Consider the following 14,889-nt stretch of genomic DNA (forward strand, 5'->3'; position numbering starts at 1 on the left):
AAATAATTTGCTAATTTTTCAAATGTCATTGTAACAATATAGTAGTTGCCTTATGCCTTGTATTAAATTTTCAAGCTTTTTTAACCATCAAATAAAGTTTTATTGACATTCATAGAAAAAAAGGTGCATAAGTGGATGTCGCTCTGCTGTACAGTAGGTTACAAGTGGGTCACTGTAATGGATGGTGTTAAATTTGAATTCAATGATATAAAATCATTGTATAAGAAAAACTATTCTGAGCGAAAACGGTCAGTCAGCATATGATATAACCAAGTACCTATATTTGATGATATTATTGTGAATAAAGTAATTTATATAATATAACCTATTAACGTGGAGCCTTGTTTTAAATTTTCAATCCTTAGCCATAAAAGTTAAACATTTTATACATTTTTAACTACAAAATAATTAATAAATTATAAATTTGATAAATGTTGTCAAAATTTGAACTTCAAATGCTTAGGTATAAAAAAAAAAATTTAATATTTTTCAACTGCTATTAGAACGATATATCAGAAGCCTTATATTAAATTTTCACAATTTTTTACCCAACAAATAAAATTTTATTGATATTTATAGAAAAAAAAACTAAAAAAATTGAAAACTTACAATGTCCGTAAACAGCTAAAAAAGAGTCAAAATATTTTCAAAATATTTTATGGTGTATAGAAAATGCTAATATAAACATTCAGTGAAATTTTCAAGTATCTACAGTCATTCGTTTTTTAATTACAATAAAATAAGAAAATTGTTACATGAGAAATCGAGTGAATATCAAATGTTGTAAAAATATAAATTTCAGACGCTCATAAAAATTTAATTTAAGTTTCCTGAAGACATTTTTTTTTTTTAGATTCTGAGTGAAACGATGAATGTATTGATTTTACAATGATGTGTGTTTTTTTTTTTATTTTTTTTTTTTTTTATTTTTTTATTTTTGTGTCTGTGTACACGATAAGTAGTCGAAATAATGCTTCGATTTTCGACTTCAGTATCTTGTTCGATGGGAAAGTGAATATCGTTGGTGCATTGGGGAGGTCAAAATTTTAATTTCCCAGTAGTTTTCAAAAGCGATGTGAAAAACAAAAGAAAAATTAAGGAAAAACGGGAATTTTTACGCAAAATCGATTTTTAACAAAATCGATTTTGGTTATTGGTGTAACTCTAAAACAAATGACCGTAGATGCATGAAATTTTCACTGGTTGTTTATATTTGCATTTTCTATACACAATACAATTTTGAAAATAATTTGACTTTTTTTGAACTGTTTACGGACATTGTCAGTTTTCAGTTTTTTTAAATTTTTTTTCTATAAATATCAATAAAATTTTATTTGTTGGGTAAAAAAGCTTGAAAATTTAATAGAAGGCTCCTAGGTTATTGTTTCAAAGGCAGATGAAAAAAATTAAAAATCCTTAGTCACAGTTTTTTTTTATACACGTTTAAAGTTCAAATCTTGAAAAAATACGGAAAAATCACGAAAATTTGCAAATTATTTTGAGTTAGAAATTCATAAAAAATTTTCTTTTTAAATCTAAGATTTTAAAATCTAATACAAGATTCCTCATAAGTTTGTCTAACTTTATCAAAAAAAAAATTTCTACAAGAAAGTCAAATTAAATTTTTATGAGCGTTTTAAATTCATATTTTTACAACATTAGATATTCACTCGATTTCTCATGTACCGATTTCCTTATTTTCTTGTAATTCAAAAACGAATAACTGTAGATACATGAAAATTTCACTGAATGTTTATATTAGCATTTCCTATACACCATACAATTTTGAAAATATTTTGACACTTTTTGAGCTGTTTACGGGCATTTTCAGTTTTCAATTTTTTTAGTTTTTTTTTCTATAAATATCAATAAAGTTTTATCTGTTGGGCCAAAAAGTGTAAAAATTTAATACAAGACTCCTGATATATTTTTACAATAGCAGTTGAAAAATATTGAAAATACATAGGCACAGTTTTTTTTTATAAGCATTTAAAGATCAAATTTGGACAGAATTTATCAAATTTATAATTTAATAATTATTTTGTAGTTAAAAATTTATAAAATGTTCAACTTTTATAGCTAAGGATTGAAAATTGAAAACAAGGCTCCACGTAAATAGGTTATTTATAAATTACTTTATTCACAATAATATCATCAAATATACTTGGTAATATCATAGGCTGACTGACCGTTTTCGCTCAGAATCGTTTTTCTTATACAATGATATTATATCATTGAATTCAAATTTAACACCATCCATTACAGTGACCCACTTGTAACCTACTGTACAGCAGAGCGACATCCACTTATCCACCTTTTTTTTTGATGAAGGTAGAAAAACTTATGAGTAATCTTAAATTATATTTTCAAAATCTTAGATTTAAAAACAAAAATTGTTATGAATTCTCAACTCAAAATAATTTGCTAATTTTCGTAATTTTTCCGTATTTTGTCAAAATTTGAACTTTAAATGCTTATAAATAAAAACTGTGACTAAGGATTTTTAAATTTTTTCATCTGCCTTTGAAACAATAACCTGGTAGCCTTCTATTACATTTTCAAGCTTTTTTACTCAACAGATAAAATTGTATTGATATTTATAGAAAAAAAAACTAAAACAGCTCAAAAAGAGTCAAAATATTTTCAAAATTGTATGGTGTATAGAAAATACTAATGCTAATATAAACATTCATTCAAAATTTCATATCCCTAAGGTCATTTGTTTTAGAGTTACACCAAAAACCAAAATCAATTTTCTCGAAAACAGATTTTGCGTAAAAATGATCCTAAAAGGTGATGACAGACACAAAAAAAAAAATAAAAATAAAATAAAAAATAAATAAAAAAAAAAAAAACACACATCATTGTAAAATCAATACATTCATCGCTTCGCTCAGAATCTAAAAAAAGAAATATACTTAACCCTTTATACATTTAAAATGGCATTCAACATATGTATATTGGCAAAAAAACATACAAAAATGTTTAAATTACACAAATACACAATATTATACATATAATATAGATACTATAGACTATAGTAATATGTCAACCACAGCACTCATTTTCCATTTATGATTTCCAATTAAAAATATTACAATTATTTTAGAAGCCCTACCAATTTCATTTTTAATATATTTAGTGAACAGTTAATGTGTTATAATATAATATGAATATTGAATATATGTAAATTATTTAATCACACAGAGCAAATGTCTAGTAGAAAATAAATTAAAAGAGTCGAAGTTCTGAATACTTATAAAACGTACCTGTATTCCGGTATTCGTATATAATTTTATATTATTATGCGTAAAATAAATAGACAATAGATGTCATAAAATAATAAACGATCGAAACGCTACTCGAAATGAAAGCGGTTAAAGGAGAAAAAACGTATGATTTCACGATTTTATAATATTAAATAATTATTACGGTCGACGTTTTCTACCAGAAATCTTACTTCAAATGAAAAATGACAAGAGATATTTTTTGTTGTAGTTTAGATTTTGTTCCTTACGGTTTAAAGTTCGGAAAATGTAAGCAATTTTTGAGCTATTTATAGACATTTTAATTTTGGGAGTTTTTTTGTTGTAATTCGGTTACAAACATTCGTAAAAACTTGAAATTTGGGTTGTTTAGTTATATTGTCCATACCTAGACATGGTAAAATTTTCAAAATATTTAAGCGTCTTATGAGCTTTTTCTTTTATTTTATATTTTTTTTCATTTTTATGATATTTCCTAATTATAAAATTATAATTATATAATTTACCTATTTATATAAATCGTTCTTAAGCTGTTCTTAAAACGCTTTGTTTATCACCGTAGAAACGAATAAAATTAAATAATAAAGATTCCCTCGTCCGCTAAGAATCGTTTTTTATCGAATGCAATCGTTGCATTCAAATCGAATACAGTAAAATACTAAAATTACACTATACTGTCCGTTGCCCGAAGGGATGATAGACAAACATCCACCACCGAAATGACCTGACCTACTTTTTATTTATTAGATCCTATTAGACTTTTTTATGTCAATGTTTTATTTTTATTACTTTTTTCGATATGTATAATCCCATTTCATCATGTGGGATATTGCATTAAAAATTATTTCTAAAAAAGTTTTAAAAAAGTTATTTTATTAAAATAACTTTAAATTAAAGAATTTTATTATTTTATATTAAATTAAATGTAAGTATAATTTTTTATCACGCCTGCACCGAAAGTTTAGTTTTCAATAACAACTGAAGCATTGGAAAGTAACCTTTTTCCGTTCAGCAGGCTGTAAAGTGGGAATCCTCATAGTGCCAGGTGTTAAAGTGCAAATCTCCAAAAGTGCCGGGCGGTAAAACGGAAATCCCCAAAAGTGCTAGGCACGCATATCACTCGTATTCCTAAAAACAACCAGACACTGAACTTTTTATCACTGTCCTTACAAGACATTAACGTTTGGTTACATCTTATATTAATATTAAAACCTCCTTAGGGGTAGCGCTCACCAAAGTAACGTGACGCGTGATCTGACGCGTGATATGACCAACTAGTAACAAGTGATTTGTTTGACTTACACCAAAATGACGTGATTTTCTAATGACAAATAATTTCCAATTTTTTTTTCATTTCCCATCATGTCGTCTAAGGATGAAGACGTTCTTGCTGCAGTAAATTTAGTAGATTATTTAAATTATAATCAAGGTTCTATAGTGCGAAAATACTGGGTCCATCCATTTTGGCGTAAAAATTGCTATTCTCGTGGTCTATACTCTGTGTTTAAAGAGCTAGATGATCCAGATCGTTTTAAAAGTTTTTACAGAATGGAAAAATCGACATTTGAAGAGTTAGTTAGGTTAGTAGGACCAGAAATCCAGAAAAAAGACACCAATTATAGAAGAGCAGTGTGCCCTCAAGAACGATTACTTATCACACTTAGGTAAGTAAAACAAAACATTTTACCAAGTTAATTCTTATTCTATTAATTTTAATTAATTCTTTAAATGAAAGATATATTATTTAAAAATTAATATGATATATTGTGTTGAATACAAATAATGCTGCACATTTAGGTTATAAAGATTTACCATACCAGTAAATAAAATAATATATTTGAATTATATTCAGTTTATTAATAAATATTATTATATAACATAATTTATTCATAAGCTAAACATTTTTTGTTTGAGTAGATAAAATCAATATTTGTAGACTTGTAGTTATGAAGTAAATATGAGCAATATGAAAAACAAAATAAAAATAATTAAACAACCCTGTAATGAATAAATGTTATTAATTAAATAATGAATAAATGTTTAAAATACTTGTATAATAGAATTAAAAATTTTCGTATTATATTATTATATTCTTAACTCTTAACATTAAGTTATAAAATGGATAGGTGTATATGCCCTTTTCAGAGAGCTCCTGTGTTTGACGTTGATCTTGTGGTGAAAATACAGGTGTTTGGCGTTGATCTGGTGGTGAAAATACAGGTGTTTGGTGTTGATCTGGTGGTGAAAATATGGGTGTTTGACGTTGAACTAGTGGAGATAATGAATGTGGCGATTGATGTTGATTATGAACTGCAGAAACTGTGTGCTCACTTAATATGCAACTATCTGCATTTATCATTTGAACCTTATAACGCCTTTTCTGGTCTAGGGTCATCAATTTCATGTCTGCCAACAAACTTTTTAAAAAGCATAAATCCATGTCTTCTTCGGTATCAGTTTTCTTCTTCTTGGAAAAGAACTCGAGGGCAGCCTTGTTGACATCTGATAAAAGAACTGGCGCGAGTTTTTTTTTATTTTTATTTATATTAGCACTGGATGTAGATGGAGAATATAAATTATCTTTTTTTGAATTTGGATCAGCCAAATTATCAGAACTTTGATCAGCCAACTCATATTCATCGGCGTCTTGGTCATCACTGTTTTCAAGATCATTTTCGCTTAAATTTTCGTTGACTGGTATATTTCCTAAGCAAACAATTAAAATAGTTGTAATAAAGTATGTACTGCAGGTTATATTGCAGGTATATTTTTATTTTACTAACCCGTTTGTTTACGTGATTTTGTAAATGGCTTTAAAAAATTCAGATACTCTGCCAAGTAGTAGGGTCTTTTAGGTTTTGCACCAGACCCAGATGGTAATTTATGTTTTAAATGTCTGGTATAACATGCCCGAAGATTCTTCCACCTTTCTTTACATTCTGATGCTTAAAAATATTTACAAACATTTTATGAAAAATTTCATCTTGTATTAATATTAGATTCTAAGCATATGTATTGATTTTACAATGATGTTTTTTTTTTTTTATTTTTTTTTGTTTGACTATTATCACCTTTAACTATTTAGGACACTAAAAATTCTTGTAATGTCTGTAAAAAATAAATGTAATTATATATTTTTTAGATTTTTTGGTTACAGTATGAATTATTTAAGATAATCTTTGTTTTAAATTTTCAACTTTTAGTTATAAAAATTGAACATTTTATAATTTTTTAATTCCAATAATTGATAATTTTTGAGATTATGACAAATTTTGTCAAAATTTGAACTTTAAATGCTTATAAAAAAAATCGTACATACAATATAAATATACATCATTGTAAAACCAATACATTCATCGCTCCGCTCAGAATTTAAAATAAGGAAAAATTATATATAATTATATTGGAACATATAACATATAACATTAATAAAATTTGTTCACTTGTTTTGAGCTGAAAAATTGAAAAATTATTTTATTATTTAGATACTTCGCTGGCGAATCATCAATGAAGGCTATTTCATACTATTTTTTAAGAGGTGAAACTACTGTGAGAAATATAGTGGAAACTATTAGCGAATCGTTGTGGAGTGTATTACAACCGTTATACATGCCAGTTCCTACTAAAGAAATTTGGACTAATGTGGCTGAAAGATATCAAGAACTGTGGAATCTACCCAACTGTGTCGGCAGTATTGACGGCAAGCATATAAGGATTAAAGCACCAGACAATTCAGGATCAGCATTCTATAATTATAAAGGATTCTTCTCTATAGTATTAATGGCAACGGCAGATGCCGATGGAAAATTTATAACAATAGACGTTGGAGAATATGGCCGCAATAGTGACGGACGTGTTTTAAAAGAATGTGCTTTTGGTAAAAAATTGCTGAAAAACCAACTCGATTTGCCTGAACCATCAACTTTACCAGGAGAAGAATATGAACCACCATATGCATACTATTTTGTTGGTGATGAGGCTTTCCCTCTCATGAATAATTTATTGAGACCTTACCCAAGGAGGCAATTAACAAATGCAAAACGTATCTTTAACTACAGGTAATTTCAATAAGTTATAACTTATAACTATAAAAAATGGGGCAAGTAGTAACCGTTCTACTGTTCAGTTGGTGTTATTTGGCTCCAATATAACTTACTACTATTCTTGTATATAACTTTTAAGCCTTAATTATAAAAATTTTATAAATTTTTAACTACAAAATTATTTGCCCATTTTATTATAAAAATATTTTATTTATTTTTCAAATTTGTACCTATATTATTATAGACTTTCTCGTGGACGTAAATCAATAGAATGTGCTTTCGGAATGATGACATCAAAATTTAGAATATTGAAAAGCCCAATATGCCGTAAAATTGAAAAAGTTGATACTTTAGTAAAAGCAATATGCGTTTTACACAACTTTATACGTACACACGATGGTATTTTTTCAACTTCCACAGATCTACAAGAATTTTCTACAGGATATAGTGGTGAAACTCAATTCAACTCACAAGAAAATAGAAATAGAACAAGACCATCTAATGTTGCAGTAGAATCGAGAGATAGATTATGCTATTATTTTTTAAAACCATATGCATCACTGCCTTGGCAAAACAATTATGCTATTTAATTATTTAATCTTATATGTGGCTAATATAAAATGTTGTCAATTATGAATAAATATAATACGTATTGTAAAAATACATACATTTAATGTACAATATAATTTTGGTTTAATATCTACTGTTTTTAATAATTTAGTAGTTTAACAAATTACTTACCTGTGGCTCCAATTTGTTTTTCAATATTTCCCCAAGCTTTATCTTGCGCAACTCTACATGAGTATTCTTTTGTATTATAATCATAAATACATTTATGATTTTCAATGAATTCAACGAATTTTATGTTTAATTCAGGATCGTCCTTCATAATGGAACTGTTAAAAATTAATTAAATTAATATATAATATTAATGTATTAATATATTAAAAACAAAATTGCACAACTTTGTAGGTTGTATGCATAGTATATTTTTTAATGAGTATTAATAAGTAGGTACTTACTTGTATAATTGTAAACTTGTATATCTACTATAACTTTAGTATACTTAAAAACTTAAAAACTTTGTATACTGTACGTCGTCACTCCGTCGAATGCAATTTGGAAATTATGCATTTTCATGTGACAAATGACAAAAAGTAGTGCACGCGCTATTTTTTGAGCGACAAGCAACAACAATATTTAAACATGAAATTACATGTCGATTTGGTGGGCGCGATAAAGTGATTTTTAGTTGTAATTGTATACAAAAGTACATGATATGACACGTTACTAACACGTCACTTGTCATATCACGCGTCAGATCACGCGTCAGATCACGCGTCACGTTACTTTGGTGAGCGCTGCCCCTTACATAATGCGCAAACATTTTTTTGTCACGCCTGCACAGAAATTTTAGCGTTGGATCCCAAAAAGTGCCGGGTGGTAAAGTCGAAATACTCTTAATTTTTTTGAAATTCCATATTATCGATCCGTCATAGGTTTTTAGTTTCCGGGATATACTGTCCGGATAAATAATTTCCGGGATTATACGTGAATAAAAAATCCGGAAATACATACATTCCGGACAATTACAGTCTTATGTTTTTTTAGATTCTGGTCATACAATACGGTCTGGATAAGTACATTCCAGGTTTATCGGAACGGATGAAGACGTTTCAGAATTAAAATATTCCAGAATTATACGTTCCGGAAAAATCTAGGTTTTTAGATTCCGGACATAATATACGTTCCGGAATTTATACTTTCAACAGTAAATTTTCCGAAATTTATGACCTTCCTAAATAATGTATCAAACCGTTGTGGAGTGGTAGGTAAGCCGGTAACTGGACGGATACCTACGGTATGTCGATTATGTCGATATTGATTCATAATAATTAGGTAATAATATTAATACATACGTATTCAGGTATTGTTTTAATACAATTTTGGACTTAAAGACTATTATATTATTGATAATTGTAAATTGTAATAATCGTTAAAAAAATTGTATGTTCGAAAGTAAATATGTTTATTTTTTTCTAGAATTTTAGGATGTTGTGTTGTATTTATTTATATTTTTGAATAAAAAACTCTCTTAAATTAAAATAATACTCTCGTTATTTTACTAGATTATTACTCATATAATTGAAAATCAAACTCGCTTTTTAACTCTAATTAACTATTATGCAGAAGTATGTTGCTATGAGTATATCCTATATTGGTGGTTAAATATTTAATTAAACACACAACCAGGTTGGTCTAATTTACTGAATTGGGGCCATAGTGATGGGCAAACAAAGTCCGAATTGGCTGATACTCCACAAGGGCCATTATAATACCCCCTTACAACTTCCTACCAAACTCCAAGATGACACGTCGAATTTCAGCTCCAAGTTAAAAGGACGCTACACCCGCATATTGTGTTGTCTCCGTCTTACAATTAATGTACAACATAGCAAAAAACTGTTTTGCCCGGGAAAGAACCGAGAAGGCTACAATCATAACTAAGAAACGAGATTTTCACCACATAAAAGGAGAACTTTGGCTGTGCAACGTTGTTTTTATTTTTTTGAAAGCATTTATATGAAAAAAGTTTTTCAAGTTTGAAACACAATCAATAATGGTTTTTGAAACAGGAAGAACTTTTTTTTATATAAGTGATATCAAACAATTAAAAACAATTTTACACAGCCAAAGTTCTCCTTTTTATGTGGTGAAAATCTCGTTTCTTAGATATGACTGAACCTTCTTGGTTCTTTCCCGCGCAAAATAGATTTGCTATGTTGTGCATTTGTAAGACTGAGAAAACGCATAGCGTCCTCTTAACTGTTGCAGAAATATCCCAAACCTAAAAACTTAATAAAGTGTTATGAAATTTTGTACACAGCATGTTGTACCGTATTTAAATACTGTAAAAATGTTGAGCCTCTAACTCGAAAACCCATGCAGTTATAACGCAGTTCAGAAATTTCTTCACATATTATGCAAATCAGGAATACTGTAATAGTACGGGACGGCGCTCACTGCTGAACTGCAAACTCTCAAATCCGTAATACTTTACCAACAGTTATGAAACTTTGTACACGAGTACATGGCACGATTTGTACCGTATCGTGAAAATGTTCATTGTCTACCGTGAAACCCGAAACAATTAAAAGTTGTAACGCAGTTCAGTAATATTGCACACATACAAATCGTGCCTACGCGGGACATGATAAGGACCCTGTATGTTTTGTTGCATTACAACATTTCTAGGGCACTTACTAAAATAAAGCAAGGTATTACACCAGACAGTGACTTAGAATTTATAAACATCCCTGAATTTATGATTAAAATTAAAGGCTTGTCATGGCCTAAGGTTAGCCATTTTAGGTTTTTTAAATGTTGAATGTAGCATTTTTTTGTACAACTCAATAATTTTATAATTTATAATATTTTTATAGCATAATTATTTGAAATGCATTCTTATGACAACTGATCAAATATATATTGTAAATATGTTTTTAAGGATATTGAATTATCTGTCTACATAATAATGTGTCTAACAACTCTAACATAACATAGCATGACAATATGTCTATAGGTATAGCACCGTGTTTTACAATATATCAATAAATGCATATCAGTTAATGCTTTTTGTAAATTGTTTGTAACTCAAAGCTAGCTTTAAAAATTAAATATAATAAAAAATCCAATGCGATGCTCTAGATAATAATCGTACCTATAAATTCTATAAATGGTCCATTAACTCTATTTTTTAAACCAACTGAGCGAAACGTGATCTGCTTGGCTTGAAATGTGCTAGTTACGCACTTGTAAGACGGAAGCAACAAATGTCTGTGTAGCATCTTCTTAAGTACAGGGTATAATGTAGGTAGTGTTTGAAAATGTCATAAAATTTAAAATTGTAAAATATTTCAGTACTTTAATACATTTTTTTTTTTAAAAATAAGTTTTATATTTACATTTAATTGTAATAAATTATCTTCATAATGTTATGGTATATTTATACAATTATACCTAACCTTTTGTTCACTTATGTTTTTCTCTCTAATTCTTGAGCATAATAACTGCTGAGCTATAATAATTTAAATATTGGAAGCAAAATAAAAAAGGTGGGTAAGTGGATGTCGCTCTGCTGTACCGTAGGTTACAAGTTGGTCACTTTAATGGATGGTGTTAAATTTGAATTCAATGATGTAATATCATTGTATAAGAAAAACGATTCTGAGCGAAAACGGTCAGACAGCCTATTTACTAATTATATTTGACGATATTTTTGTGAATAAAGTAATTTATATATTTACATATTTGTATCTACAGTTATACGTTTTTGAATAACAATAAAATAACAAAACCACTACATCAGAGCAAACGAGTGAATATCCAATATCGTAAAAATATGAATTTCAAACGCTCATAAAAATTTAATTTGATTTGCTTGTAGACATTTTTTTTTTGATAAAGGTAGACAAACTTATGAGGAATATTGTATTACATTTTCAAATCTTAGATTTAAAAACAAAAATTTTTATGAATTCTCAACTCAAAATAATTTGCTAATTTTTCAAATGTCATTGTAACAATATAGTAGTTGCCTTGTATTAAATTTTCAAGCTTTTTTAACCAACAAATAAAGTTTTATTGACATTCATAGAAAAAAAGACAAATAAAATTAGAAACAGAAAATGTTCCTAAACAGTTCAAAACAAATCAAAATATTTTGAAAATTTTATCGTATATAGAAAAAGCAAATATAAACGACCAATGAAAATGTCATGTATATACGTTAATTTGTTTCAAAATTACACCAAAATCGATTTTGTCAAAAACCGATTTTTCGTAGAAATTCCCGTTTTTCCTTAATTTTTATGTTGTTTTTCCCAGCGCTTTTGAAAACTATTGAGAATTTTATAATTTAACCTCCCGAATGCACCAACTAGATTCACTTTCCCATCGAACAATAGATACTGTTCAAGAAAACGATGCAGTTTTACTGCCCCAAACCCGTGATAACAGACACAAAAAAAAAAATTAAAAAACTACACATCATTGTAAAATCAATACATTCATCGTTCCACTCAGAATCTAAAAAAAGAAATATACTTAACCCTTGGTAGGTATTATACATTTAAAATGGCATTCAACATATGTATATTGGCAAAAAAACATACAAAAATGTTTAAATTACACAAATACACAATATTATACATATAATATAGATACTATAGACTATAGTAATATGTCAACCACAGCACTCATTTTCCATTTATGATTTCCAATTATTTTAGAAGCCCTACCAATTTCATTTTTAATATTTTTAGTGAACAGTTAATGTGTTATAATATAATATGAATATGTATATGTAAATTATTTAATCACACAGAGCAAATGTCTAGTAGAAAATAAATTAAAAGAGTCGAAGTTCTGAATACCTATACAACGTACCTGTATTCCGGTATTCGTATATAATATTATATTATTATGCATAACATAAATAGACAATAGATGTCATAAAATAATAAACGACCGAAACGCTACTCGAAATGAAAGCGGTTAAAGGAGAAAAAACGTACGATTTCACGATTTTATAATATTAAATAATTACGGACGACGTTTTCTACCATAAATATACTTCAAATGAAAATGACAGGAGATATTTTTTGTTGTATTTTAGATTTTGTTCCTTACGGTTTAAAGTTCGGAAAATTTTAGCCCTTTTGAGCTATTTATAGACATTTTAATTTTGGGAGTTTTTTTGTTGTAATTCGGTTAAAAACATTCGTAAAAACTTGAAATTTGGGTTGTTTAGTTATATTGTCCATACCTAGACATGGTAAAATTTTCAAAATATTTGAGCGACTTATGAGCTTTTTCTTTTCTTTTATATTTTTTTTCATTTTTATGATATTTCCTAATTATAAATTATAACTATAATTATATAATTTACCTATTTATATAAATCGTTCTTAAGCTGTTCTTAAAACGCTTTGTTTATCACCGTAGAAACGAATAAAATTAAATAAAAAAAATTCCCTCGTCCGCTCAGAATCGTTTTTTATGGAATGCAATCATTGCATTCAAATCGAATACAGTAAAATACTAAAATTACCCTATCCTGTCCGTTGCCCGAAGGGATGATAGACAAACATCCACCACCGAAATACACCGACCTACTAAATTTTAGAGTTGGATCCCAAAAAGTGCTGGGTGGTAAAGTCGAAATCCTCTTAATTTTTTTGAAATTCCATATTATCGATCCGTCATAGATTTTTAGTTTCCGGGATATACGGTCCGGATAAATAATTTCCGGGATTATACGTGAATAAAAAATCCGGAAATACATACATTCCGGACAAATACAGTCTTATGTTTTTTTAGATTCCGGTCATACAATACGGTCTGGACAAGTACATTCCAGGTTTATCGGAACGGATGAAGACGTTTCAGAATTAAAATATACCAGAATTATACGTTTTTTTAGATTCCGGACATAATATACGTTCCGGAATTTATACTTTCGACTGTACATTTTCCAAAATTTATGACCTTCCTAAATAATGTATCAAACCGTTGTGGAGTGGTAGGTAAGCCGGTAACTGGACGGATACCTACGGTATGTCGATTATATCGATATTGATCCATCATAATTAGGTAATAATATTAATACATACGTATTCAGGTATTGTTTTAATACAATTTTGGACTTTAAGACTATTATATTATTGATAATTGTAAATTGTAATAATCGTTAAAAAAATTGTATGTTCGAAAGTAAATATGTTTATTTTTTTCTAGAATTTTAGGATGTTGTGTTGTATTTATTTATATTTTTGATTAAAAAACTCTCTTAAATTAAAATAATACTCTCCTTATTTTACTAGAATATTACTCATATAATTGAAAATCAAATTTACTTTTTAACTCTAATTAATTATTATGCAGAAGTATAATTAAAATATAAATCCAAATAATTTGAGAGGATTAGATGATGATTAGTTTCTGTTAAACACAATACAAATCTAAATTGATCACGTTTTAATAAAACATGGTATTTAGCATAATATTAAGATAAGACTATGATACTATATATTTTGTCATAAGAATATAACCTTCCAAGCTGCTTGTATGGTTTTTATTCACATAGTATTAATTTTTTTAAGGAAAAAATAAATAATAGATCAACTCTTTTCTGATTGAAATTAATTAATTTGTTTTTGTGTTCTAGATGGAATTTAATTATCTGAAAATATTCAGTTGTCCACGAGTTATCCATATTCCTGTGAAGTTGTTATTGTCCGCTGAAATACCCTAAACGGTCAACTATATTTTATCACCTTTGACATGTACTATCGAGTGCGTGGGCGTAACCATCTACACTACTATACAAACACACAGTACACACTCACGAGATCGTAAGACTACGTAACGATATGTCAATTAGGTTGCCAATAATTCGCTCCTTAATATATAGCCAGCACCGGGTGCCTTAATTAAAAATTACTAATAAAGAAAATCACAATAATGGTACTAAATTTACCAATTTAATTAACTCCAATTGCATATTGTAGTCTTGATGG

The 14,889-nt window shown here is 28.0% G+C and overlaps 1 protein-coding gene across 1 annotated transcript; it reads left to right on the forward strand.

The window, feature by feature from the left end:
• The first annotated feature begins 4,628 nt into the window (after positions 1–4,628).
• On the forward strand, positions 4,629–7,899 carry LOC132948919 (uncharacterized). Its single transcript, XM_061019618.1, has 3 exons — positions 4,629–4,930; positions 6,752–7,324; positions 7,554–7,899. Exons 1-3 carry the CDS (start codon positions 4,629–4,631, stop codon positions 7,897–7,899), a joined length of 1,221 nt encoding a protein of 406 aa, XP_060875601.1.
• Positions 7,900–14,889: the final 6,990 nt, after the last annotated feature.

This window comes from Metopolophium dirhodum, chromosome 1, assembly GCF_019925205.1.
Source record: "Metopolophium dirhodum isolate CAU chromosome 1, ASM1992520v1, whole genome shotgun sequence".
Taxonomy (NCBI): Eukaryota; Metazoa; Arthropoda; class Insecta; order Hemiptera; family Aphididae; genus Metopolophium; species Metopolophium dirhodum.

Excerpts from the sequence above, each read along its gene's own strand:
- LOC132948919 (XM_061019618.1), top strand. The coding sequence starts at position 4,629 with ATGTCGTCTAAGGATGAAGACGTTCTTGCTGCAGTAAATTTAGTAGAT. Across the intron at positions 4,931-6,751 it reads CGATTACTTATCACACTTAG|ATACTTCGCTGGCGAATCAT; the intron begins GTAAGTAAAACA and ends TTTATTATTTAG. Across the intron at positions 7,325-7,553 it reads AAACGTATCTTTAACTACAG|ACTTTCTCGTGGACGTAAAT; the intron begins GTAATTTCAATA and ends ATATTATTATAG.